Here is a 26,380-nt window from a genome sequence, read left to right on the forward strand (position 1 = left end):
TCTGTGTGAGCACCCTCTGTGTGAGCACCCTCTGTCTGAGCACCCTCTGTGTGAGCACCCTCTGTGTGAGCACCCTCTGTACGAGCACCTTCTGTGTGAGCACCCTCTACAGTCCTTTTAGTTTTACCTGTGGGTCTTCCTTTTTCCCTCCTAAAGAGCTGGCTCTTTTACAGTATGTCACCTGCAAGGGGACAGTGACTGAGTATCACTTTCTTGTTAGGCATTGAGCTAAGTACCTTAGTTAGCCCAGCACACATAAAGACCCTGCGTGCTGGGTTCTCCTCCCATCCCCATGAAATGGTGAAAGCCAAAGTGCAGGAAATGACTGGGGTACCAAAGCCATGCTATTTAGATTGAAGGTCGGTTTGTGAGGAGCAGGGAAGGGACCTGGTGAAGCCCTGGAAGGCTGCCTGGAGGAAGATTTTTGAACTGAGGAGTTAGCTGGTTGTGGACATGCAAAGGCTTGGGAGCAGGAACCTGTGCTGTGTTAGGAGACTGGCCCCATGTTTTGCTGTTTCCAGTGTCTGTGGGAGTGGATCTGTAAGATGAAGCAGGAGAGATGCAAGGGTCTGATCCTGGGGCACCACACATGCCTAATTGGTCCATATTGTGGACCTAAACCCAGGAGACCCTAAGGGGAGCGAGCCACTGTCAGTTGCATTTGTGCCCATGCCTGGCTGTCTGCTGTGGTGGTGCCTGTCAGCAGTCAGCAGTCAGCACACCCAGGAAGTTGGTCTGTTAGCAGAAGACCAGCTGGATCTAGTCAGTTAATTTACCTCTTTGTATCCAGAGTTCAGTGGGAAATGAGCCATAGGGAGATTCGAGGACTGGGGGGGGGCTAACAGAAAAAGGCTTTTTGAGGGAGCTGGGCCACTGGGGCCGTGACTGGAGGCCAGAGATGACTGCTGGGAATGATCTGCTGGGAAGGGTGGGGTGTGCACTGAGCCACCCATGTGTTAGGGAAGAAGGGTCAGTCAGTCTGGGCGTGGTGACGCACACCTTTAATCCCAGCACTCGGGAGGCAGTGGCAGGTGGATTTCTGAGTTTGAGGCCAGCCTGGTCTACAAAGTGAGTTCCAGGACAGCCAGGGCTACACAGAGAAACCCTGTCTCAAAAAAACAAACAACAACAACAACAACAAAAATAGGGTCAGTCAGGCATGGGCAACCCTATCCTGTGGGCACCAAAGCAGCCTCAGCTGTTGCCCTCAGGGTCTCCCGGGTTTAGGTACACAAGTCAACATGGGCCAATTGGGCATGTGTAGTCTCTGTCATACTGTACATGAACATAGTGACTCAGTCCCCAGCAGGGCTGCCATGTGTCTCAAAGGAAGCAGTAAAGAACCTGACCGCCCCTGTGTATTCTAACCTCCGGTGGTTCCCTAAACCTCGGCTTCAGTCCTCCACTCCCCACCCTCCCACCCCCTCCTCTTCTGCCTCTTGTCCTACATCCCCCTTTCCTTTATATGCCTGTGCCATGAGACCGTTTGGTGGCTCAAAGCCGAGTCTCTTTCCCACCTACCTGGCCTGAGATCTGGGCCCTGGTGAGGAGCCACAAGAAAAGGAGAACTAAAGGAAGATGAGGAGAATCTGAGGTCAAGTCTTAGTTGTGTTAGTTGGCAGGCCTCAGTCTCCAAACCTGTGAAATGGGTGACCTAGGACTGGTCCCGCAAAGTGATCATAGATATGGATAAGATGAAGCCACAAAGGAACCTTGGACCTAGGTGCTGTGAGTGTCAGCGACTTGGAGGGTGGCTTATCATATATTATTATTATTATTACCATTGTTAATTATCCAAAGCCTTGGGCATGCAATGCAGGTACACTACAATGAGCTCTATTGCTAGCCACGGTCAGTTACATTTATTTATTGTTTTGCTTGAAGCAGAGCATGTGCCTGCTTACATGGGTGCAGTGCACACATCACACGCACCTGTGCACCATCACACTATGGGATAGCAATAGGAATAACACAGGCACCTGCTATGGCGCTGGCCATGTATCTTTATTACCTCGTTATGTATCACCTCTGTGTGTGTGTGTGTGGGGGGGTGTTATCTGTTAATTACCCAGTTTTCCAAATGATCCAACTGAGGTATAAAGACAGAGTCTCTTGGCCAATGTCACAAAGCCGGAAAGTGGCGGAGTGGGGCAGGGGACTGAAGTTTGAAGTGAGCTTTGGCAGCTCCGTCTTCACGCCTGTTGAATGAGTGTGTACTGGGTGACACGTAGCATCTCGCAGATCCCAGCTTGTTGCTGGCAGACAAAAACGATGGGCACTCGGCCATGAGGGTGGCCCCCGCCCCCAGAACAGTGGCGACTTAGAAGAAACAGAATGTGAAGACAGCTCAGGGTGTGGCTTCCCGGCCCAGTCTCGAAACTCCGCTCTCTTTGTCGCCTCTGACACGCTCCAAGATTCCTCACAGATCTCCTGCCTTAGGCAAACCAACCACAAGAAGCATGAGTGACTAAAGCTGTTGGGGCCCATGGGATTCTTGGGTACCACCAGGCCACAGTCCTTTGTCATCAGAAACATGGGAGCCTCTTTGTGTCCCACTTTTGCTTGTCCCAGACTCACAATGACGGCTGCAGTTTCCAGATCTGCCACCATCTCATCTGGTTCTTGTCACTTTCCCTGTACAGCTGGGCATCGGGGACCCAGGACCCACATTCCACAGGTAGCAGCCATTCCCACTTCATCGTTCTCCATCTCAGCCAAACCCTCCTTGTGAGCTCCAGGCCCAGATGCAGCCCAGATTTCTGGAACGGGGTGGGGTTGGGGAAGGCTCCCCACAAAGCAGTTCTGCTTTCCTGGAGCTCAGGCAGGGCGTGGCACCCATATAATCACAAATGAGGCCATTAAAACAAGCCCTGGCCATTCCGCCAGCCTAGGGCCTAGACTTCCCAGGGCATCCAGACTCCATGAAGTCCTCACTGGAAGGAGTTGTGCCTGCCACAAAGAATACAGGCCCTGGTCTCCAGGACCCAGGCTTGTGACCTGACTCTGGTCCTGACTGACTTGCTGTGTGGCCTGGCCTCCTTGAGGACAGCTTAGTGAAGCCACCACGAGTTGGTTTACAGGTCAGTAGAAAAGCTCACATCCCAGCTACTTCAGGGTCTAGCCAGGGCACTGGAGGGGTGAACCTTCCCTGACACTTGGTCATCTATTTGTTAGGTGGAGACAAGGAAGTTGACTGAGAGGGCTGAAGTGCTCTGAGACATGACATCTTAAGTGGCACCCAGTAGGTGTAGGGTCCACTTACTACCTGCCTCTTTCTCTGTCTATGGAGGACACACCTGCTGGGCACGCCCAGATAGCAGGAATGGAGCATAGCTTTTGTGGCTTGAAAGACCTTTCTGCGATGTTTATTTTGCTTGAGAGGTACTTGGGCCGTTTGTGTCATCTAGCCACTAACATCAGGAGCAGGATGGGTGGGATGGTGGCTGTCCACCCACCCATTTGCACCTTTGCTCAAACATCTAGAAGCTGCAGCCCCAGCCTTGGCCCTTGAGGGAGCAGAGCAGGCTCTGAGTTCAGGGTACTCCTATCTGAAGAGATGCCTGGTCTAGGGAGGTGTCGTGGAGAGGAGACTGGAGGGACACATGGGGGTGGGGTGGGGGTGGGGGTAGATGCTGTCAGTGGTCAGGAGGTTTCCCATAAGTCTCTGAAATGAACTGGAAGTGTGGGAGGAGTTTAACCTGCCCGAAAGCTGCTTCCCATAGTTCCGGTTTCGTTCTGTGTGTGAGGGGCCAAGAAAACCCACAAAAGAGAAAGGGTGTCAGGCTGAGAGCAGAGGCTGGGAGCAGAGGTCTTCACTTCCCTGGCCCTCCTAGGTCCCAGGGGAGGTGCTGGGGGAACCAGAACTCTTTCCTCTGGTGATTAGCACCTGTCAATGTAGCCAAAGCTCTTGTTTTAGAAAACCCTTAGATGTCTTTCTCCCCTGGAGTGATGTCATAGGAACTCCTCTCCCTAGTGGGAAGAGGATCATAAGATTCAAGAATTTGGTTAACTCCCCCACCCCCCACCCCCAGGTGGAGCTGGAGAGATGGCCCAGTGGTTAAGAGCACTTGCGGAAGATCCAGGTTCAGCTCCCAGCACCCACCTGTCTCTAATTCTAGTTGCAGAGGATCTAATGCTATCTTCTGGCTTCATGGGCACCAGTTATTCATACGGTACACATGCATGTATATAAGTAAAACACTTATGTACATATGTAAGAATAAACAAATCTCCCACCCCACCCCCAATTTTTTTTTTTTTTTCTGAGACAGGGTTTCTCTGTTTATCCCTGGCTGTCCTGGAACTCACTCTGTAGACCAGGCTGACCTTCAACTCAGAGAGATCTGCTTGCCTCTGCCTCCTGAGTGCGGGGAGGGAGCAAAGGTGTGCTCCACTGCCACCACCAGGCTAGCCACAAAACTTTTTTTTTTTTTTTTTTGAGACAGGGTTTCTCTGTGTAGCCCTGACTGACCTGAAACTCACTCTGTAGACCAGGCTGGCCTGGAACTCAGAAATCCACCTGCCTCTGCCTCCCAAGTGCTGGGATTAAAGGCGTGTGCGCCACCACTGCCCGGCGTCACAAATCTTTTTAAATGTTCATTTTATGTTGTCTACAAGCACATGGCATGCACCACATGTGTGCAGTGCCTGTGGAGGCCAGGAGAGGGCATCCGATCCTCTGGATCTGGAGTTATAGAACTGGACCTGGATCTCCTGCAAGAGCAGCAAGTGCTTTTAACCACTGAGCCATGACTACAGCCCCCGCCCCCACCCCCCACCCCCCAAAAAAAGAGATACTTCCCCTGCACACACGGCTCGCTCTCCCTGGGACCTGTGTCCCTTGGATGTGTTTCTGTGTTCCCCACAGGCATTTTGTTAGACACCAGATTTTTCAGGAGAACTTGAGGCACTTTAATGCCTGTCCACTGGCTCCACCATTCACTTAAGAGCTATTGTTGAGCGCCTACTCCGTGCATGGTGATGGGGAGTCTCCCCCAAGGGCCCAGCTGCTGTAGGAGAGGCTTCGGGGAGATGGAGAGAGAGCAGCGAGCAGTAGACACCTAACATATTAACTGAGTGCTGGTGGGTGTGTGTGGAGGTGTACACCTGCCATCCCAGACCTTGAGAGGTGAAGGCGAGAGGATTGTGAGTTCCAGGCTCACCTGGGCTACACGATAAGACCCTGCTTCCCAAACAAAACCAACCACAGCAGACAGTAAATACTATAAGGAAGTGAAAGGCTGCCGTAAGAGAATTTGGGAAGCTATTTGGGGGTGATTTGGACCTTTTAAGTAGGTGGCATTTAATCTGAGAGTTCGAGGCTGGTAGTGGGAGGAGCAAAGATTAGAAAAGAATGTTCCAGATAGAGGGAGGGAGCAGCAGCTACAAAGGACTTGGCTGAGAATGAGCAGCTCAGGTGTCTGTAGATGGGGAACGTAAGCCAGGGGAGAGATCTGGGGCCTTGGTGGGTCAGAGACGGGCAGCACTGAGCCTGGCAAAAGGTTGGGGATAACAGAAGCCTTCGAAGCAAGTGTCATGCGATGAGAATTTCATTTAGAATGGCTGGTTGACTCTGGAAGTCAGTCGAGGGGGCTGTCAGAGGGAGTGAGGGTCACGGGGATGAAGTCAAGTGGTCGTATTTGAGGCAAGCCCCGCTGAGCCATCTTGCTGGCCCCTAAATCATAGGGATCCCCTGGAGCCACTTTCCTCACTGGCCCCTCCCCCTGCCTTGGACAACCACCTCACCCCTCCCTCCACGCTGGTTCTCTTGCATATATGCCCAACAGTGAGAGCCAAGTTGGAACTGAAAAGAAATGTTGCGTTAGGGGGATGTCCCAGTAGGTTACAGCAATGCCTGCTCCTCTGGGTGACCTAAGTTAAGTTCCCAGCACCCACATGGTGGCTTACAACCATCCCTAACTCCACTTCCAAGGACTCCAATTCCCTATTGTAACCTCCACTGGCACCAGGAATGCATGTGGTACCTAGACAGACAGGCAGGCAGACAGACAGACAGATAAACATACATGTTTTTTAAAAAGCCTAAAAAAAAGAGAGAAGAATTGTCTCTTTCGAAAGCTGAAAGTGTTTGAGTGACTTCTTAGAAGTGACCGGTACCGGGCTGGTGAGATGGCTCAGTGGGTAAGAGCACCCGACTACTCTTCCAAAGGTCCAGAGTTCAAATCCCAGCAACCACATGGTGGCTCACAACCATCCGTAATGAGATCTGACTCCCTCTTCTGGAGTGTCTGAAGACAGCTATAGTGTACTTACATATAATCAATAAATAAATCTTAAAAAAAAAAAAAAAAGAAGTGACCGGTACCTTTTGGGAAACTAGATGATGGTCACACTAGATGATGGTCACAGGAGATGCCCCTGGCAAGGGAGAGGACACTTAAAGAAAGTTCTCTACTCCTGAGACCTGACTTCGCCTACCTGGATTCTTTTAAAGTATGTTTTAAGTAACCTAACTTTTGATCTGCTCCAAAGCTCTGTGGTTTTATTTTTCTTTTGCTATATTGGGGATGAAACTGAGGGAGTGTGCCACCACTGACCTACATCTCCTAGCACAGCCCAAAGCAACAATTCCCACCCCACTTTGTTTTTAAGATTTTACTATGTAGACCAGACTGGCCTGTGAACTCAGAGGTCTGAGTGCCTCTGTCTCTCCGGTACTGAGATTAATGGTATGTACCACCATACCCTCTTCCTCCTTTTTCTTTTCTCTTCTTTTCTTTTCTTTTTTTAAAATTTTTAGAGACAGGGCTTCTCTGTGTTCCCTGGCTGCCCTGGAACTCACTCTGTAGACCAGGCTGGCTTCGAACTCAGAAATTCACCTGCCTCTGCCTCCCAAGTGCTGGGATTAAAGGCGTGGGCCACCACGCCCGGCTCCCCTTTTGGCTAGAACTTAGATCATTATTTGTGTGTGTGTGTGTGTGTGTGTGTGTGCATGTCTGGAAGTTTATGTGCAGTGACACGTGTAGAGGGCAAAAGTCAACCCGTGGGACTTGGCTCTCTCCTTGCATCCTGTGGATCCTGACGATGCACTCAAATGGTCGGACTTAACTGCAAACACTTTACTGGCTAAGCCGTCTGGCTGGTCCATGAAGCAAAAGTTCTTGGTGTGTATGGAGGACCACCTCCTTTGAGGGAGGGTGGCAGACCTCCAAATTCACTCAGCAGTTTTCACCGTGTCAGAGGACTTTCTTAGCATTGTGTGACTTCATTCAGACCTCTGGCTTTAAAACTTCCAAATTAGAGCGGAAAAAGGAACCGAGATGCGGGGTGGGGTAGGATGGGGGAGTTCCTGGCTCTATCTTTTTCCGCTAGCCTTTCTAGCTGGATGGAAGATCCCGTGGTGTCTCAGCTGATGGTGAAGGAATCTGTCTTGATTCGGCTAGGCTTTGCTGACCCTTAGTCTCTGCCGCTGGGGACTTCATTGTGAAAGAAACCTCTATGAGGCTTGGCTCTGCCAGCTAGTCCACCCCACCCCAACTCTCGCGGAAGGCCTGGGAGAGGCACGTGCCCCGCCGGCCACGCCCACCTCCCAGCGGGAACCGCCCCCAGCAGCCGGGCGCGTGGAGACAGGAGCTCGAGGGGACCCAACCCAGACTGGGCGTCGCGGGGTGCAGCATGCGGACCGTGTGGTCTCCGCTGGCCGCCGCGCTGGCCGCTCTGGGGGTGAGGCGGGCGTGGCGCGCGGGGAGGGCCATCCATCCGTGGGCTGATCTCGGGTGGCCGGGGCGGGGCGCCGGGGCCCGCTTCCCCATTTGGGCAATGGAGACGCTGAGGGAGTCCGTACTACATTTGGCATTGCAGATGTCAACCTACAAGCGGGCCACGCTGGACGAAGAGGATCTGGTGGACTCACTCTCCGAGGGCGATGTGTACCCCAATGGCCTACAGGTAGGAACTCTGACCCTTGCTGGTTAGCACTGCCCCGGCTCGGGCATGCGCAGTCTTGCGTCTCCTCCCCGCATCAGTCCGTAGGGGAGGGAGATGGGTCGTGCACACAAGCAGCTCTGGGCCCCCGGAGAGCCCCTTCTGTGCAGCGGTACTCTGAGGCTGATTTCCAGCCCCGCTTCAGCCCCATCCATCCCGAGATCTGGGCCACAACTCAGATGCAGAGTTGAAGCCCAGAACTCTTCTGCCCTGAACTTTTCACGGAACAGCCTAGGAGGGTAGTAGTGGTGATGGGGGGGGAACTCTTCCAGGGTTATAGGGACCCAGTTTCCAGCACCAACAGTTTAAAGCTATCCCTGCTTCAGCTAAGAGGGCCCGGCCTCCCTGGAGTCCTAACTATGAATATGAAACATTACTATGCCTTTATTTCTCGCTCTTCTCTCTGACTACCACAGTTAACAGGGGGTAGGTGGAGGTGGCTTTCTGTCCTCTCTCTGTGTCTTTTGCCAGCTTAACTCCGGAAGCCTGGTTCCTTCCCTTTAGGGTCTGCCCCTGTGGGAATCTCCAGAGACTTGAGATGACATCAAGTCTCTGTCTTGATGGGTGTGAGTGGGTGGGGTGTGCCCAGACTTTCTCTTTCTCTCCTCTGCCTGGAGCAGAGCTTTCTGGCCAAGCCAGAACTTGGGTAAGGTTTGGGCATGGGTGGGTAAGCTGGGTTTTTGAATAGGAACACCCAGGGCGGTTGTATGACCCAGCTCCTGAGAAACCATCCCAGAGAGAGACAGGACCAAGAGGGTTTCTGCTGTCTTGGCCAACGGTGGGACAGAGAAGTGTCTTGGGTACCTTGTGAAAGACACCTACTCAAAAGTTATCTAAAGGCCGTGCGCAGGAGTGGAACCTCAGCGTGCCAGGCCCAGCTCCTGTCAGGCACAGGTGTAGGATGATGGGACTCTCGGACTCCTCTGGTTAGTGGTTTAAGAGTGCAGGGACGGGCTGGAGAGATGGCTCAGCGGTTAAGAACACTGACTGCTCTTCCGAAGGTCCTGAGTTCAAATCCCGGCAACCACATGGTGGCTCACAACCATCTGGAATGGGATCCGATGCCCTCTTCTGGTGTGTCTGAAGACAGCAACAGTGTACTCATATACATTAAATAAAAAAAAAAAAAAAAAAAAAAAAGAGTGCAGGGACTCAGCTCCTTCTCCCAAATGCTCCAGAGTCACTCACTGGGACTTCGTCCCCTCTCAGCAACATTCCTCTAGAGCTCAGATGTGTTTCTCTGTGTATGTGTGTGTCTCTCCCTGTGTGTCTCTCTCTGTGTGTCTCTCTGTGTGTGCTCTTTCAGGCCTCATCTGTAAGGTAGGGTAAGGAAAATGGAATGACCGGTGTCACTGTTCTGTGACCCATGAGCTAAGGGGCCGGTAGCCACGTGGTAGCCATCCCACAGGTGCCAAAGCTGAGACATTAGAAGGGGATGAAACATCCTTGTGGTGTGGGCTGAACCTCGCTCTGTCTTGGTGTCCCCACAGCAAGCGGCCCATCTAGGTGTATTTTCTAATCTCCATGAAGAAAGTGCAGAAAGACTGATGCGAATTTGGGGCTATTTCTGTGGATGCCAAGCCTCCATGGCTTCCCCAGAGTAAATACAAGCTAGCTGGTGCTTGCTCTGCTAAAAGCTAAGGGCCACCCAGTGTATTCCCCGCCTCCCTCCTCCCCTTCCTCTCCTCTCCCATCCCTACACTCCCCAGTCTTCCTCCCAGCCCCAGGCTTTCCTACCTTAGCCTCCCTCCAGGTGCCAGGGCTACAGGTGTGTACACCAGGCCTGTCTATATTATGAAGAAGAGTTCTCTCATAGTTTAATGTTTTAAGTCTTTTGGGTCTTTTTCAGTATAAATGGTTTACACGTTCATTTACCAATTAAGAAAGGACAAGTGTTTCAGGAGTTGGGGATACAACTCACTGGTAAGGGGACTTGACTAGCACACTTAAGGCCCTGGATATGGTTCTCTGATAACACACACACATGCGCACATGTACACACACACACAAACATACACATACATGCTCACACACACGTGCACACATATACACACACATGTACACACAAACACACACACACTTACAAAGAGGCTTTAAAAATAAACTAATCCCACCCAGAAATAATGACTGCTAGTATTTTATATTTAAGTGAGTGTATAGACATATATGCATGTGTATACAAATATATCTGTGTGTATATATATTTTGGGGGTGTGTCTAACTTAGACCCCTTGCCTAGCATGAGCTCTGCCAGCCTCTCCCTTGTACACACACACACACACACACATATATATATATACATGCACACACTTTTTTTTTTGAGAAGACTCTCAACTCTATAAGCCAGCCCAGCCTTCAACTTGAAATCCCCCCACACCAGTCACACCAAAACACCTGGCTTAAATGTTTGTATTTTCGTTAACATTTTTGTTTTATTGTTATTGTTGTTGTTGTTTTGTTTGAGATAGGGTCTCACATAGCTTAGGCAAGTCATGACCTTACTGTGTAGCCGAGGGTGATCTTGAACTTTCGACCCCTCTTCTGCCTCCCACTCTCTGGGGTTCCTGGCGTACATTCCCACACTCCATCATACGCAGTGCTGAGGATCAAACCCAGGGCTCACTGTTTGCTGAGCTCCGAGCTCCGGCCTTCTAAGCACACAGTTTCAAGCAATGCAGCCCTGTCAGTCTGTTGGGACCTTTCGAGACCCAAAAGCACCTCACTCCTCCAGCCTCCTTACAAGATGTATTATTGTTGTTGACCCACCTCTCAGAGCCGCTGCTAAGATTCAGGTGAAGCGATAATGATTTTAAAAAAAAAGTCCGTCCATCTGGTGGTATGAAAATGGACTTGGTTGTCATGGATGTTTACTGTGCGTTATATCTTAGTGATATAATAATAGCATTTTCCCTCCAAAGCTCTGCTTTACAAATTCCAGCTGCCTGGTGCCCTTCCTTCCTCCCTAACCCCTCTCTGTATACACAGAGACAGAGAGAGACACACACACAGAGAAAGACTCGCGGACACACAGACACAGACAGATATGCACAGCCGCAGTAGACAGAGACACATACCAATTGCAGTTGCTTGTGAGAAAATACTGGAGATTCCACCTGCAGCCAGACTGGGAACCTTGGCTACAGCTGTTTACTAAATACTTCTGGTTACTTCCGGGGCGGGGGGTGGTAAATTGAGCAGCAGGAAAACTGAGATACAAAAATCGGAGACCCTCACCTTCCCACCCTCTGCATAGCGCTGTCTTTGGAGAGCAATTTGAAGGGCGGAGCCTTTTTTTTTTTTTAAAGATTTATGTATTTATTATATGTAAGTACACTATAGCTGTCTTCAGACATCCCAGAAGAGGGCATCAGATCTCAGATGGTTGTGAGCCACCATGTGGTTGCTGGGACCCGAACTCGGGACCTTTGGAAGAGCAGCCAGTGCTCTTAACCGCTGAGCCATCTCCCCAGCCCCAGGACGGAGCCTCTTAAGCCTTTCAGACAACTTCCCCATGTCGGGAGGGACCTTTAGCTCTGTACACCAGTGTGAGGCTCTTGGGCAGCAGGTTCTCGAATCTGAAAATGGTCACTCACACCTGGGGACTTCACTCCAGCTTCCTAGTGTTTAGAGTTGGGAGACAGGCTCAGGGCGGCCTCTGCGCACCCCTCAGAGTCCTGACTAATCTCTCCTCCATGCTGGAGAGCTGGTTATTCCTTTTGGGAGACAAACATATCCTGAGACTCTGATCCCTCTTAAAGGTTGTCACCATGCCTTCAAGGTCAGGCATGGAGGGGCAGGTGTCAGGTGGGACTCCGATGTTGGGAAGACATCATAGCTCTGCTCAGGGCTCACCTTAGTGGTCTCAGCCAAAAGTCTACCTCATGGAAAATTTACTGGAAGGAACTTGCCCAAAATGACACCCCCATGGAGGCCAGGGGCCCCCAGCAAGGCTGAGCTGTCACGCTCTGCCTGCTCTGAGAGGCTGAGTCTGAGGTAGAGAGCCCTCATGATGCTGGGCCCCTGGGCTGTAAGAGGTGGGCTCTCTGCCAGAGCTTTGGCAGACAACCCCTGTTTGTTGCCCCACGAAGCCAGGTTGCTGGGGGCCTTAGACTCTGAAAGCTTGCTTAGCCTGGTTCCCACCCCCTACGCTGATGGCTCTTCTCCTGGGCCCTGGGGCAGGCACCCCTCCTCACCTGCAGAACTTGTTTTTGGTGTAAGCCTAGGTGAGCCAGGCGCTCACTTCTGTAACCGAATATTTATCCCCTCTTATAATGGGCTTTGTTCCGGTGCTTTGCAAACCCTGGGAACTGCCAGGGCTGGACACCTCTGCGTTTTCCCGCCTACTCTCTGTATCTCCCTTTCTGCTGCTGTCTCTAGCTCCATCCCTTTTCCTGTTCCTCATCCCTCCCCTCCTAGGGCATCCCTGTCTCCTCCCCGCCCCTTCCCTAAGCCTGCCAGCAGACTGAGAGTCCAAAGTGACTTTAACTCCGTCTTTGGGGTATCAGCTCCGTCCGTATCTTGACCAACAGCCACTTCCCAATCACCTCAGACGGATTGGGCTGCTCATCACTAAACTTACTGCCCTTCAGTAGCCACAGCCTGGTCTCCTACAGTTAGCATGCCCTCATTGCTTTGTCACTTTATTTCATGGGTTTCTCCCCAGAGCCCAGGTCTTGGGGGTCGGGGCGCAGGGAAAAGGGGCAGAGTGTGTGGTACCCTGAAACCACCCGACCTGTCTGTCCACAGTCCTGGGATTTGCCCAGCTTCCTCTGGTCCCAGCCCAAAGCTTTGAGGTAATGCCTGTTCCCAGGAACTGCAGCTCATCCCCTCTGCCCTCAGAGGCAAGACTTGTCCAGAAACCCAGAAGCGCTTGGCCCAGCAACGAAAGCCAAACGGGGAACATGACAAAAAGGGTAGCGATTCTCTTTTCAAATCTCCTTTGCACTTCTTACTGGGAACTGAGACTTTTTAATTCCATTCTGACTTAATTCTAAATTAATCCACAGTGGACGCCATCTGTTTAGATTCAACACTTGGCTTGACATAGAACAGTGATGTCCCAGCCTGGCTGTTTTCTCTCTGGGGGCAGCAGCGGGGCCTCATGGACCCAACCTGTGCAATCTAGAGAGATGCTTGTCTCACTGTGCTCTGTTACTTCTGCCCAGTAAGTCCAATAAGCCGTGCCTCCTCTGGTTTTGGGAGCTTCCCCTGCCAATTAACGAACCACAACAAACGTGCCCAGCACAAAATAAAATAAAATGGTCAGCTGTCAAGCATATATAGGTTGCTAGTCATTTGTTTCCCTCCAGGTTCCTTTTATCTACCGCCTCTTCCTTCTCCTTCACCTCCTTGATGCCTTTGCGCCTGGCTGACTCCCTGTCCCCCTCACCACAGCACTTCGGTGTCCCTATGAAGTCGCATTGCCTTGCTTTCCCCAAAGCTGAACCGTCTGTCCCAGCTGCTCCCTCGAGCTCCCTCAGGCAAAGGAGGCCTCTTAAACCAGAGTCTCCGTGGCTCTGTTAACTGAGCCTAGACCGTCCAGCCTGAGAGGCCACAAGGTGGAAAAGAAAGGCTGGGACAAGTCCTGGAGCAGAAGGATAGCCGCCACATGAAGGGACACTGATGTCAGTGGCTGGAGGCCTTCAGGCCTCTCTTTATGCCAACACTGGAGGTAGACTTAAGTGTGTCTATGGGAGCCCGTGTCCCAGGCTGTCTCTGAACAGGTGAGACGGTTAGAAACCTTTACCTCTCACACTTGGCTACCACCATAGGGTGCACGCCTCCTGGGCAGTCGCAGAATGTCTCCCGTTCTCAGCATCCTTTTCTCAGTTTTAGATCCCAATTTTCCTTCTCATGTTCCGCTTTCCTTTTTAGTACTCAGGAGGTACCCCAGGATGGCCCTTCCCTAGGGTAACCCATCTCAGATCTCATGGGCCAGTTGTAAGATGCCTTCTGAGCTCTGACCTGCTCTGAGGTCACCCCCTGCACATCTGGGGGTGCTGCAAGACAGAGTTAGGTATCCCTAGGTCCCCTGGTGTGCTCGGGATCTCACAAGGACTCCTTTCGTTCCTCTTCATGCTCCTTCTTCCTCATCCACTCCAAAGGGCAGTGACGTCTCTTCCAGTTCTTCGGATGAATTTCCTGTTCTTTCTCAGAGCTGTGCCTGGCACCCATCCCCTTTTTTATTTGTCTACACCCAACCCAGACATCACCTGCTCCAGGAAGCCTTTCCTGTCCACCCATCTGTTCATTATCTGCCTTCCCTCCTGGCTCTAAGCAGTTGAAAGCAAAGGAATCCATTTTCTCCCACTTGAGTTGGTACCCAGATGTTTGTACAGGGTGACTCCCACCTGGAGACTCTTCCTGTCCTGTGCCCCTCCTGGTTTTTGCAGGGAGAATCTCTTGGAACAGAAGGGGTCTCCCGCACCCCCACCTCCGTGCTGGCTTTGGGTGTGAAAAGCTAGGACCTGGGGTCCTGAGTACAAGCCTGTTCCCTCTGGTCCCCTGCCCCCAAGGGCCTGCCACACCCTCCGTTTCCCCTCATTGTGCTTTCTTTCCTGTTTAGCCAGATTACAGGGGCCTGGCACATTTTTCCCCCTAGAGGACCTGCATGAATGGAGATTTTATTTCGCCTCTTGTCTTCCCTGACCATCCCCTGAGACCCATGTCTCACTCACTGGTGGGCTCCAGAGTCTGTTTCCCATCTCAGTCCTACCCGCTCGGCTATGAGAGAAGTGACCAGGGATCTCGGTTTTATTGTTTGTTAAAAGAGAGGCATCGACGCAGCCCTGATAGGATTAGAAAGACCAAATGGTCTGAGCTGTCCCCACTTGCAGAGAGCAGGCAGGAGCTGTGGTCCTGCCATGTTTGTCTCTGGCTCTGTGGATGCAGGGCTCTGAGGAGGGCCCAGCTGGCCGCCCTCCGAATGCCTTCAAAGTCCAAACATCCTGTTCATTTTTTTTTTGAGCTCCTTACTGGAGAAATAGAAAAGCTGTAGGTTTCCCCCCTCTCCCCCTTCTACCGGTATCGAATGACACAGGAAACACAAGCCCTCCTGAGTTGAGCTGCTAGCTCTGATGTCCGAGAGCAAATTGAAGCTCCTGGCCAGGGCGGTGGTTCCTTTCCTGGATTAGAGCAAATTCTGTGAGAACTGGACCACCCCTGAGACCGACGGGCAGCTTGATGCCTCCCCAGAGTCTGGGCCTGCAGCGGAGTTCCTTCTTCTTGGGGAAGAGGGGCCCTGGACTCATGGTCTCGCTGCCCCTCTTGGCTTCTTCCCTGCAGGTGAACTTCCGCAGCTCCCGGAGCGGCCAGAGGTGCTGGGCAGCTCGGACCTCGGTGGAGAAGCGGCTGGTGGTGCTGGTGGCGCTTCTGGCAGCAGGGTTGGTGGCCTGCCTGGCAGCCCTGGGTATCCAGTACCGGACAAGTAGGTGCATCTGTGATTTGGGATGGGCTTACCCATGATTCCTTGGGCTCTGTCACTCTGTGCAAGAGGCAGGGGTCTTTGTGCAAGCTGGGATTGGTCTCTAGAGCCAAAGAGAGAGATGCCTCTGGACCCAGGGTCGAGGCAGATGGGTTGGGAGAGTGAGTGGTAGAAAGGATTTGAAATCAGAAGGACAAATCTGGGTGGAAATGGCTCAAGCCTATGACCTCAATACCCTGGTAGGCTGAGGCAGGAGGATGCCGATTTCATGACTAGCCTGGACTTCTTAGTGGGATCAAAGCTTTCCTAGGCTCCATTAGACTAGCTCAGCAGCTTAATAGAGAAACCACTTAATTTCCAGAACTGACTTTTTATTTTTCTTCTTTTTATTTCTCTGAATGTGGGGGAAAGGGCCCAGTCGGGGGATGACCCTAGTGACCTATGTATCTGGAGTTCCAAAGGACCTTTTCCGTTAGCTTTGGCTCTGTTACTGCGAAGGTGTGGCCGCCCGCCATCCCTAGTCTCAGGAGTACAGCTATGATGGCTTCTGTTCACTGGGCACTTCCCCTGGACCTTTCCTCACACATGCGACTTATTTCTTCCTCCCTGGAGCCTTGTGACGTGTGCTGGGGCCACTGAGACCGAGTCACCCCAGGCTGCAAGCCAGGGGGATTGGGTGCAGAGGCTGCATCGGCTCATGGGTGTCCAGGTTTTAGAGGAATCCAGAGCACTGGCCCCGCCTCCTTGTGACCGCGGGTTCACTTCCAGGGCATGTCAGCACCGGGGAAAGACTATGTACTCCATGCCCTAGAGCCTTTGTGTGTTTCTGTTGTGCATGGCTCTCGTCCACATTGGACGGTCACATAATGGCTCCTTCTGACCTGTTGTGATAGGCCCCTCTGGCCCCGCTGTCATGGTGGTTCCCCCTAACCTTCCTGCATGTATAGGCCCCTCTGACTCTGTTCTGATGGGTTCCTCTGACCCCACTATCATTCTGGGGTCACGAGAAGGGTGGATTTGGGGAGAATGGGTCCAAGTTCAAATCAAGTCCAGGATCTCCTATTCTCCCCACAACCATCTTATTAATCAGAGCAACCAAAGGAGGTGGTTCCACCCAACAGCTGTCATTCACTCCAGCACAATGGCTTGATGGAGCCTTCTACACTATGAAGTTGGTTGAGGCCGGCCATCCAGAAATGGGATGGGGGACATTTTAAGTTCTAAATAGAGGACTGGGACTTCATTCATATGTCCTTCCTGCGTGGGTCACTTAGTCATTTATTCATTCATTTATTCAAACAACTCATGATAGTTTCTTCCTGTGTGACCGGCTTAAGTATCTACGAGGTGCTTAAGAAGTGATTGATTATTTAACTGACTAACTAATGGCTTATAGAGATGCTTTTCCACATGTGCCTGGCTCAGAGGTGCTGAATTGATACTTTCCTGATTAAGTACTCATTTCTGAGCCTTTAGCCCTGTGTCCAGCGTTGTGCCTGAATGCCATGGGTGTGGAGAAGCCGAGTAAAAGACCGGGTGACTAAAGGTGTAAAAGGAACGGTGGGACCGGGGACAGCCTTTCCCTACCAAGCCTGTGTGCCTGTGTGTGCATGTGAGTGTGTGCATGCATGAGTGTATGTATGAGCATGTGCACATCTCTACTTCATGGACAAAGCCCAGCAGAGCATTCTCTTTCTGCAGCTACCCCCATCCTGAGTCAGCTTCAGTTCAGAGCATCCTGTTGCCAGGGTAGGCCCAGAACTGTCTGCCCAGCTCTTGGCCCAGGGATGGAGTGCAGGCAGGCTGCTCTGGGACTCCCCTTAAGAACCCTAATACGGGCTGGTGAGATGGCTCAGTGGGTAAGAGCACCCGACTGCTCTTCTGAAGGTTCAGAGTTCAAATCCCAGCAACCACATGGTGGCTCACAACCATCTGTAATGAGATCTGACTCCCTCTTCTGCTGTGTCTGAAGACAGCTACAGTGTACTTACATATAATAAATAAATCTTTAAAAAAAAAAGAAGTAAATTAAAAAAAAAAGAACCCTAATACGGGGGTAGGGTGGGGGAGGGCATGGGGGACTTTTGAGATAGCATTGGAAGTGTAAATGAGGAAAATACCTAATAAAAATAAAAAAGAACCCTAATACGCTTCTCCAGGACTCAAAGAGTGCTCCCAAAGGACAGCTCCTGAATAAAATGCGTCTTGGGGCTGACAGGATGTCTCAGTGAGTAAAGGTACTTGCCGCCAAGCTTGACAGCTTGTTTGATCCCCAGATCTCAAAGAGCAGTAGTTACCTCCAAGTGGGACTTGTAGGGGCAGATTCCAGTGTCTGCCTCTGGCCCGTTCCCCTCCCCTGCACCCAAGTCCAGATGTGGGAGCAGAATGGTCCTCTTGCCCTAGGGTGGAGCCGGGCTAAGGATCAGAGGACCCATGCACCACCTGAGAAAGCAGCCGCCGCCTGGGTCTTGGCAGAACCTCAATGTGCATCAGCGGGCCCTAACATTGGCCGCATCTGAGTAAACACGAGGCCAGGCAAAGCAGCTCCTCAGACAGTTCTGGAAGACCCACCTCTAAGCAGTGTCTGGGCCCTTGAGGACATTCTGACCTGCCTCCCTGCTTAGGCCTCCCTTCCAGAGGCTTGCAGCCGACTTCCAAACAGCAGCAAAACTAACATGAAGTTCTCCCGGGAAGGGTTATTCATTTATTTTAACACTTTCAGAAAAGTCTATTTGTTTTCTCTGAATGAGTATCTTGCCTGCGTGTTCGTGAACCTCACACCTGCTTGGTATCTGCAGAGCTCAGAAGAAGATACTGGGATTTAGGATCTAGAGTTGCAGATGGTTGTGAGCCGCTGTGTGGATGCTGGGAGTTGAACCTAGATCCTTTGGAAGAGCAGTCAGTGCTCTTAACCACTGAGCCATCTCCCTAGTTGGCAGTTTTTGTCTTGTTTTGTTTTAGTGCATGTAGGGCCATGTGTGTGTGAACAGGCCAGAGGACAGCCCTTGGATGCCATCCTCAGCGGTGCCATTCGACTCCACCGCCATTATGACAGTGTCTCTCACTGGCCTGGAACTCACCGATTATGCCCCCAGCAGCTCACTAGCAAGCCCAGGGAATCCTCCTGTCTCCACCTCCCCAGCACTGGGCTTGCAAGTGTATGCCTGGCATTGATAATATGGATTCTGGGGTTACTGACTTAATAACCCCTTCCCCTGTCCCTGTTCTGCAAAGTATTTGAAAGCATCTTAAGGGTCAGCTAGATGGCTAAGTGGGTAAGGGTGCTTGCTGTGAAGCCTCATGACCTGAGTTCTAGCCCCAGAACCTGCATGGTAGAAGGAGGAGAGCACTGACTCCAGGAGATTGTGCAGCACACAATCACACACACAACACACACACAGACACACACACAACTTCACGTTTTTAAAGAACTGAAGCGTCTTGGATGACACTGAAGGTAAATACTTTTAGATGAGTATATCAGACCTGAGCTGGTTCCTGCCTTCTTGACTGATCATGTGTGTCCCAGAGCAAAGGGGTATCTGCCACCTACCTCTCCAGCAGGTGGCCAGGTCCTAAGTCACTTTCATTTAGTCATTCGGTGGGACATTAATGCATTCTACAAACATCCACTGAACAACAGTGGATGCCAAGCCCAGCGCTGGACAAAGGACCTGTGAATACAAGTGCATCCTCTTGTAGGAAACTAGACAGGGAAGGCTGTGACTTAGCACACGATGGGACTGCAGATGTGACTTAGCACATGATGAGACCGCAGATGTGATTTAGCACGTGATAGGACCACAGATGCCCAAGACAGGAAAGAATACGAGAGGGCCTGAGGAGATTTCCAAGGATCAGCGAACATAGATGAGAGGGCCACAAACTATCAGTTGGTCATCTGTGGCCCCCTAAACCACTCACTAGTCAATCAAGTAGACATGAAACTCCTGATGGACCAAGGATATTTGGTTTGATTTGGTGTGGTTGGGTTGTTTTTTTTTTTGTTCTGTTGTTGTTGTTGTTGTTGTTGTTGTTGTTGTTGTTGTTGTTGTTTTGGTTTTTTAGGTTTTGTTATTTGTTGGGGTTTTTTTTTCTTATAGGTAGGGGGGTGTTTCAAGGCAATGTCTCTCTCTTTGTGGCCTTGGCTGTCCTGGAACTCACTCTGTAGACCACGAACTCACATAGATCTGCCTCTGCCTCCCGAGTGCTGGGATTAAAGGTGTGTGCCACCACCTTGTGTTGTTTCCAAACCCAAGTCCCCTTATTGTTTGTCTTGTGGGCATTTCCAGCCAAGACTTTGTCAGACTTGACTTCCTGCAGTTTACTGAGTAAAAACAATAGGTATTATTTCCCCTCTCCTCTCCAAATATGGAGTTACATCTAACAGAGAATGGCCTTTTCAAACACACGGACATTCCCTCTGTTCTCCTAAGGTTCTGGCTTTCCCGGTGGCTGGGAACCAGAGTGTGTGACTCTGATTAAGGGGATCTGATGTAGTGTTCCTGTAAGTGGCACCATCGCCCCTGCCATAGAAAGGATCTCTGAGCTGTGACTCAGTGGGAGAGCACTCGCCTGGCATGTGCAAGGGCCTGGCTCCGTTCCCAGCACTTGGAAAAGATTCTTTTCCATTCAAATGCCAATAGAGCAATAGTTTTGTTTCAGGGGGAGGGGGGGTTCTGTTTTGAGATAGGGTCTCATGTGCCTTCCTGAAACTCTTTGTAGTTGAGAATGGTTTTGAACTTCTGATCCTCCCAAGTGAGGATTTCAGTCCTGTGCCACAGTGCTCTGACTTATGTGGTAATGGGGACTGAATCCAGGGTTCTCCTAACTGATCTATGTTCTCTGCCCTGATTGTGCATGTCTGTGCATGTGTGTGCACATATGTGTATGCATGCATACATGTGTGTGTGTTTATGGCATATAAACACACATATGTGTGTTGCCTATGCACATTGTATAATTCTCTCTCTCTCTCTCACACACACACACACACACATACACACAGAGACAGACAGACAGACAGACAGACAGACAGACAGAGACAGACAGGACCTAGAAAACATTCAGTGTTGATTTTATTGAAAGATAGATGTGTGGACTGGAAAATGAATGGTTGACATCAGGATCAGAAGTCGTCGTCGTCGTGGAGGAAAGATTGCTGAGAAGAAAATCGGCTTAGTCCTGAGCTCTTTGAAACCACGGAAAGGAGTTTACACAGCTAATAGAAGTCCTGTGTGCCAAGAGGCTCTAAATCTACCGAGCTTGTGTCTCATCAGGGATCTAGTAGTCATCCAGCTAAGTCAGCCCTGGGCTGCAGGCTACCTGCACTGCTCACCTCTCATGAACCTCTTGTCCCCGGCCCTCAGGAACGCCTCCGGTATGTCTGACGGAGGCCTGTGTCTCAGTGACCAGCTCCATCCTAAACTCCATGGACCCCACAGTAGACCCGTGCCAGGACTTCTTCAGCTACGCCTGCGGGGGCTGGATCAAGGCCAACCCCGTGCCCGACGGCCACTCACGCTGGGGAACCTTCAGCAACCTCTGGGAACATAACCAAGCTGTCATCAAGCAACTTCTGGGTAAGTGACAAAGGGGTCGGGGAGGGTGGCATCCCCTGCCTGCCGGGTGACCCTGAGCGACCTGGTTAACTCTCTTCATTGGCGACCTGAGATCAGTCCGCAGTTCGCAGCATGGAAGAGCAGGTGTGAGGTGGTTGTCACAGGGAGTACACAGAGCTTCGAGCCTCGGCCTTCAAGGCTCGGTGCACTTAGCTCCTGGCTGGCACTAACTGAGTTTGCGGTGTGAAAGTAAAAAGCATTGAGCTCAGATAGACTATACCTGTTGATCAGTGGTGGTGTCATGCAGGGCAGAGGTTATAGCTCAGTTGGTAGAGTGCTTGCCTGGCATGCACAAGGCCACGTGTTCAGTCCCCAGCTCAAGTAAAACTGGGTGTGGTATCAGCACCATCCCAGAACTGGGAGGTAGAGACAGGAGGATCAAACATTCAATTTAAATGTAACAAAACCAAGGGGGGGTCCTGGAGAGAGAGAGAGAGAGAGAGAGAGAGAGAGAGAGAGAGAGAGAGAGAGAAATATATATATATCAGAGTCTGTTATTCCTGGGCTGCTGGTGATGAGCTGTGAAAAAGACTCTCCAAAGTCCTTTTGACCATGGAGTCCCATGCTTAGACGCCCGAGTCTGTCCTTCTTGCTGCTATATTCCTGGCTACTACATAAGATCTTGCCCACGCAGTGTCTCCCCTCCCAGAAGGAGTCCTAGCACAGGCTGGACCGCATGTCCTGACCTGTGATTTTGCCTTCCTCGGATGCCTGGCTGCATCCTTACCAGTGATGTGTGAAACCCTTTCCAGCTTCCTCTCCTGCTGCCCTCTGCCCTCTCCTGGGGCTCCCAAAGCTGGGCAAGGGCCAGAGAGTAAAAACCCTATTAATCCATGTGTCACCAAGGCCGCTTAGCTTCATGAATACTTAACTCTGTCTTGGCAGTTGGTTGGGTTTTTCAAGACAAGGTCTCCCTGTGTAGTCCAGCCTGCCCTTGAACTTGAAGCAGTTCTCCTGCCTCCATTCCCAAGAACTGGGATTAAAGGTGTGAGGCACCACCACATCCAGCTTGTCCAGCCTTTTAAAGCCCTTCGTCACACTGAGGAGTAAGTGACACAGAAGTGGCTGCTTCAAAGAGGGCAGATCCTCTCTAAGTGATGAAGTCGTCTCAGGAGATAGGAAATGGTTCTGTTTTAACAACTGCTTTTTAGGCAGCCATGTCCTTCAGTTACAAGTGGGTTAAGGACGCCTTGTCTTTCTTTTCCAACCCAGCCTCAGACCATGGCTGTTGCTAGGCTGCCTACCCACCCTTTCACCCACAGTCCCCAGTAGCTTCTCAGGACCCCCAATCCCACCCCAGCCAATCTGAGGCAGCTGTCAGATGTCATGGGGAGTGGCCTCCCGTCTTGGGCTATGACTTTCTATCTACCCTGTCCCTCTGGGTCAAGGTGATGATAGGAAACTGCCCTGTGCAGAAACAACCAATCAAGATCTTGACATGGGTAACTTGCAGGGCTTGGTGGCATCAGGGCCACACTGCAAAGTTCTAAAGCCATACAGCCCCGTACCCACCCTCTACAGACCAGCTTGGCTGCTTGTCCAGGGATCTGTGTATGCCACAGTTCCCAACTCTGTTAAGCCCAACTCTCAGTGCTCTCCGACATAGAAGGTCACTGTGAGTATAGACTCGCATGCTGAGTTTGGGGGCTGAGCATGGGGCCTGGCTCCAGTTCAGAGAAACACAGCTGCCCTTCTGGTGGCTTTGTATGAATTCCATGTAGTGCCCTCCCTCACAAGCTGCATGGTGATAGAGGGGGCCTCCCAGGTCCTTGGCTCCTCCTATCATAACATGGAATCTCACTGGTCACTGGTAAGGATGCAGGGAGGCGTCAGAGGAAGGCAGAGTCATTGACTTACGTCTCAGGCATGATGTGGGCCATTTATCAGAGAAGGCAGTACTGGTGTATCTAGTATGCTGAGTTTTTTATTTGTTTCTCATAATGCATCCACAGCAGTCCATGCCTGTTATGGATGGCACTCAGAGGCAAAAACAGATTGCCCAGAAAATGGTGGAGCTGGAGTTCAGACCTAAAGCCATGGCATCTCAAAGAGTGTATTCTCTCATTCCTGGCTCTCTCTTAACTACATCCACTCTGGGGAGGCCCCAGGAGGTTTTGCTAGGGAGTGAGACTTGTGGCTTGCTTCCTTAATAGCTGCTTGGTGTGAAGCTCTGCAGGCCAGGCTTGCCCTGGGCCCCAAATATACTGAAATGATCTCTGTGTCCTAGCTCAGGACCCTCCACTACACACACACACACACACACACACACACACACACACACACACACAGAGCATGTCTTACAGTCCCCTTACCAGCCTCTGTCCTGGAAACTAATTTAGAAACGGCTCTTCAGCTATAGCCTAGATACCTGGGAACCCCAGAAGAAGCAGATGCAGGTGAGTGAGTGACATCATAAAGAATGTTCCAGAGTTTAAGGCCCAGTGGTTTCAGCTTCCCTAAGACAAGGAAAGGGCCAGCCAGGGGGCCTCAGGAGGAGGCAGGGCTAACAGCTGGCAGGCACTGGAACACAGGGGTGCTCTCAGGAGGTAGGGAGATAAAGAGAGGCATTGGAGTGTTGGTGAGGTTTGCTGGGCCAGCAACACAGCTGTTAACATGCAGTGTAGACTTGAGCAAGACATACCCTTCCTTCCTCCCCTCCATCTCTTCTTCCTTCCTTCCTTCCTTCCTTCCTTCCTTCCTTCCTTCCTTCCTTCCTTCCTTCCTTCCTTTCCCTCCTTCCTCTGGGTCTCTAGCCCAAGCTGGCCTTGAACCCCCTATGAGGCCAAAGATAACTTGTACCTTCTGCCCCCCTCCTGTCTTTGCTTTCTAAGCTCTGGGATCACCATGCCCGGAACTCCCAGGGGAGCGTCACTACCATGGGAGCTCCATCTCCAGCCAGAGCCGCACATTCCTTTGATGGCTGAATTCTCCTGGGACCTCCCAGAGGGTGGGCTGACCTGGGCCAGGTGCCACTGTGACATGTTAGCTTGTTAGCTGGAAGTGGCTGACCTCACTTGTATGGAACATAGACTCTGCCTTTCCCCCCCAGGCTGACTTGCAGGGCCTCCTGGGACTGGGGAGAAAGGAATGTGGCCTCACACCATCAGGAAGCAGCCAGCTTCCCGTCACCCCTTTGGCTTTGGCTTGCTTTGGGCTTTCTGGTTGTGCCTAGCTCCTATTATTTTACCAACTAGACAACCTACCCCACAAACTCTTCCAGACGGGTATCTCCGCTCTCTCTGTCTGGCGTGTCATGTACGTGTGCGTGCTTGCTCATGCATGTTCTTGTTTGGGCCAGAGGTCAACACTGAGTGTGTTTCTCAGCTGCTCCTCTACCTTGTGTTTTTGAAGGCATGCGCCATGGTGAATCTAGATCTCACTGTTAGCACTAGCCTGGCTGAACGCTTACACCTGGAATCGACCTGTCTCCATGTTGGGGTTTCAGGTGTGTGCTGCCACACCCCGCCTCTGACGTTCCAAACGTCATCTCCTCAGCCCCTTCTATACTTTCTTTTCTTTCTTGTTTGTTTTTTGAGACAGGATTTGTCTGTGTTGCCCCAACTGTCCTATAACTCGATCTGTAGACCAGGCTGGCCTTGAACTCAGAGAGCTACCTGCCTCTGCCCTCCAAGTGCTGGGATTAGAGGTGCACAACCACTACCACCCGGGTCCTTCTAGAGGAAGCCTCTTTCCCTGTTATGTCTTCTGCCAGTGGGGCCTGAGCCACACTGCCATTTATGTACCCTTCAGGTCTATAAGACCATAAAGCCAAGCATGGTGGTGAATTCCTATTCTTGCAACACTCCTGAGGCAGGATGGGAAGATCAGAAGATCAAAGCCATCCTTTGGTATATATTAAGTCCAAGGTCAGCCTGGGCTATATGAGAGCCAGTCTCAAAAGCAAAGCAAGGATACATACAGTATTTAACACAAGCGAATTGTGACCATCGAAGCTGGGGGAAGAGTGCTCGCCTGGCCTGCACAATCCCCTGGGTCCATCCCTAGAACCAGAGCTGGGGGCGGGGGGAGGTTGGGATAGCTAGCTATCTCCCTTCCTTTCTTGTGCCCCTCATACCAGTCTCTCTGAGAACATGGAACATTCCAGCTTCCTGAGATGAGCTTCTGTTGGTGACTGGGTGGGAGTTGTACTATCTTCTCATTTCCATTTGATTATGGCTTCCCAATATCTACCGTCTCCGTTTCCCCTTACTGCTCTCTATTTGTCTTGGAAACACTACCCCCTACACACACACACACACACACACACACACCGTAGTATCCGCTTCCATCAGAGAGTGGTTTTGGTAGATTTTATGATTCAGGCAAGGAGGCGGGGCCAGGACCTCTTAGGGGGTGGGGGTGGGTGGACTGTCTTCTGGCCTGTTTTTTTTCAGCGTACTGACTGGCAAGAAGGTACAAGAAAATAGAAAGACGAGAGCGCCTGTCCTGGCCTCAGCCACTTTTATGCGACCTTGGTCTAATTACTCAGGCACTCGCCTATAAATTGGGTGTGATCCAAGTAAGAGCCACTTCTGGGGAAATGTTATGACAAGTTGCACACATAGCCACGCCCATGTGCTAGGAGCCAGTCACTTTCTCAGGGAGGCTTAAGAATGCCCGGGTTCAGATTCCAGCAGGCTCATTCATCTCTTCGCCTTTGTTAGCGGACTCCTTCCCTCTCCTGGGCTCCCTTTCCTTCTCCTTGGCCAGTAACAGCACATCCATCTTTCTGTGTTGTCTGATGATGAGATACAGGCCTGACCCCTGGCCTGCACTCGGCACCAGGAAGTGCGGATAGTGTTGTCCCAAAGAGCTGGGCACCTCCTTTATCAGCCCCTCTTGGATGGAGCGCTTGAGGCCTGGAGCAGTCTGTGGTTTATCTAAAACAAACAGTGGCCTTGCCTGGCGGAGACTCCAGACCCAGCATGCTTCTGCCCTGATAGTGCCATGACAGCCCTGGAGCCTGAGGGATTCCCAGGCACCCGGTTCCCTGCAGCCCATCTCAGCAGCCTCTGCTTGCCCGGCTGCCTGGGCGTTTGCTTCCTAACACTGGCCAGCAGCGATGTGAGAAAGAGATCCAAGAAAAACTCCCAAAGGAAAATGAGGGCTGATTAAACGGTGTTCTGTCTTTCCTCTCTGGGACTTTGGGGAAGTGACTACAGACGTTTCTGGAACATGGGGTCCCTGGAAGGAAGTTAACTAGGCCATTGGAAACTCTGGTGTCTGGTCCCATGCTGCCAAATGATCTCCATGCCATTGGAGCCCAAGTGGTCTCCTTTCCCCTCTAGAATGTTCTCTGGGCTTTTACATCCCAGTCAGTAGTAGCAACTGCTGCTGAAGCCAAGCTCAGAGCTCCGCTCTCTTTCCTTCACTTTTTTTCTTTTTTTTTTTT

At 51.3% G+C, this 26,380-nt stretch overlaps 1 protein-coding gene across 3 annotated transcripts in view; it reads left to right on the forward strand.

The window, feature by feature from the left end:
• The window catches only part of Ece1 (endothelin converting enzyme 1), a 104,393-nt gene that overhangs the window by 44,756 nt on the left and 33,257 nt on the right, over window positions 1–26,380 (forward strand). For 2 of the 3 annotated variants that reach the window (XM_021160196.1, XM_021160195.2), the window contains 3 exons: window positions 7,822–7,908; window positions 15,229–15,370; window positions 20,737–20,949. In XM_021160196.1, coding sequence (XP_021015855.1) covers window positions 7,822–7,908; window positions 15,229–15,370; window positions 20,737–20,949 — 442 coding nt within the window. Of the gene's footprint in view, window positions 1–7,575; window positions 7,684–7,821; window positions 7,909–15,228; window positions 15,371–20,736; window positions 20,950–26,380 lie in introns of those variants that run through there. The other variant, XM_021160194.2, reaches the window with a different exon arrangement.

This window comes from Mus caroli, chromosome 4, assembly GCF_900094665.2.
Source record: "Mus caroli chromosome 4, CAROLI_EIJ_v1.1, whole genome shotgun sequence".
Taxonomy (NCBI): Eukaryota; Metazoa; Chordata; class Mammalia; order Rodentia; family Muridae; genus Mus; species Mus caroli.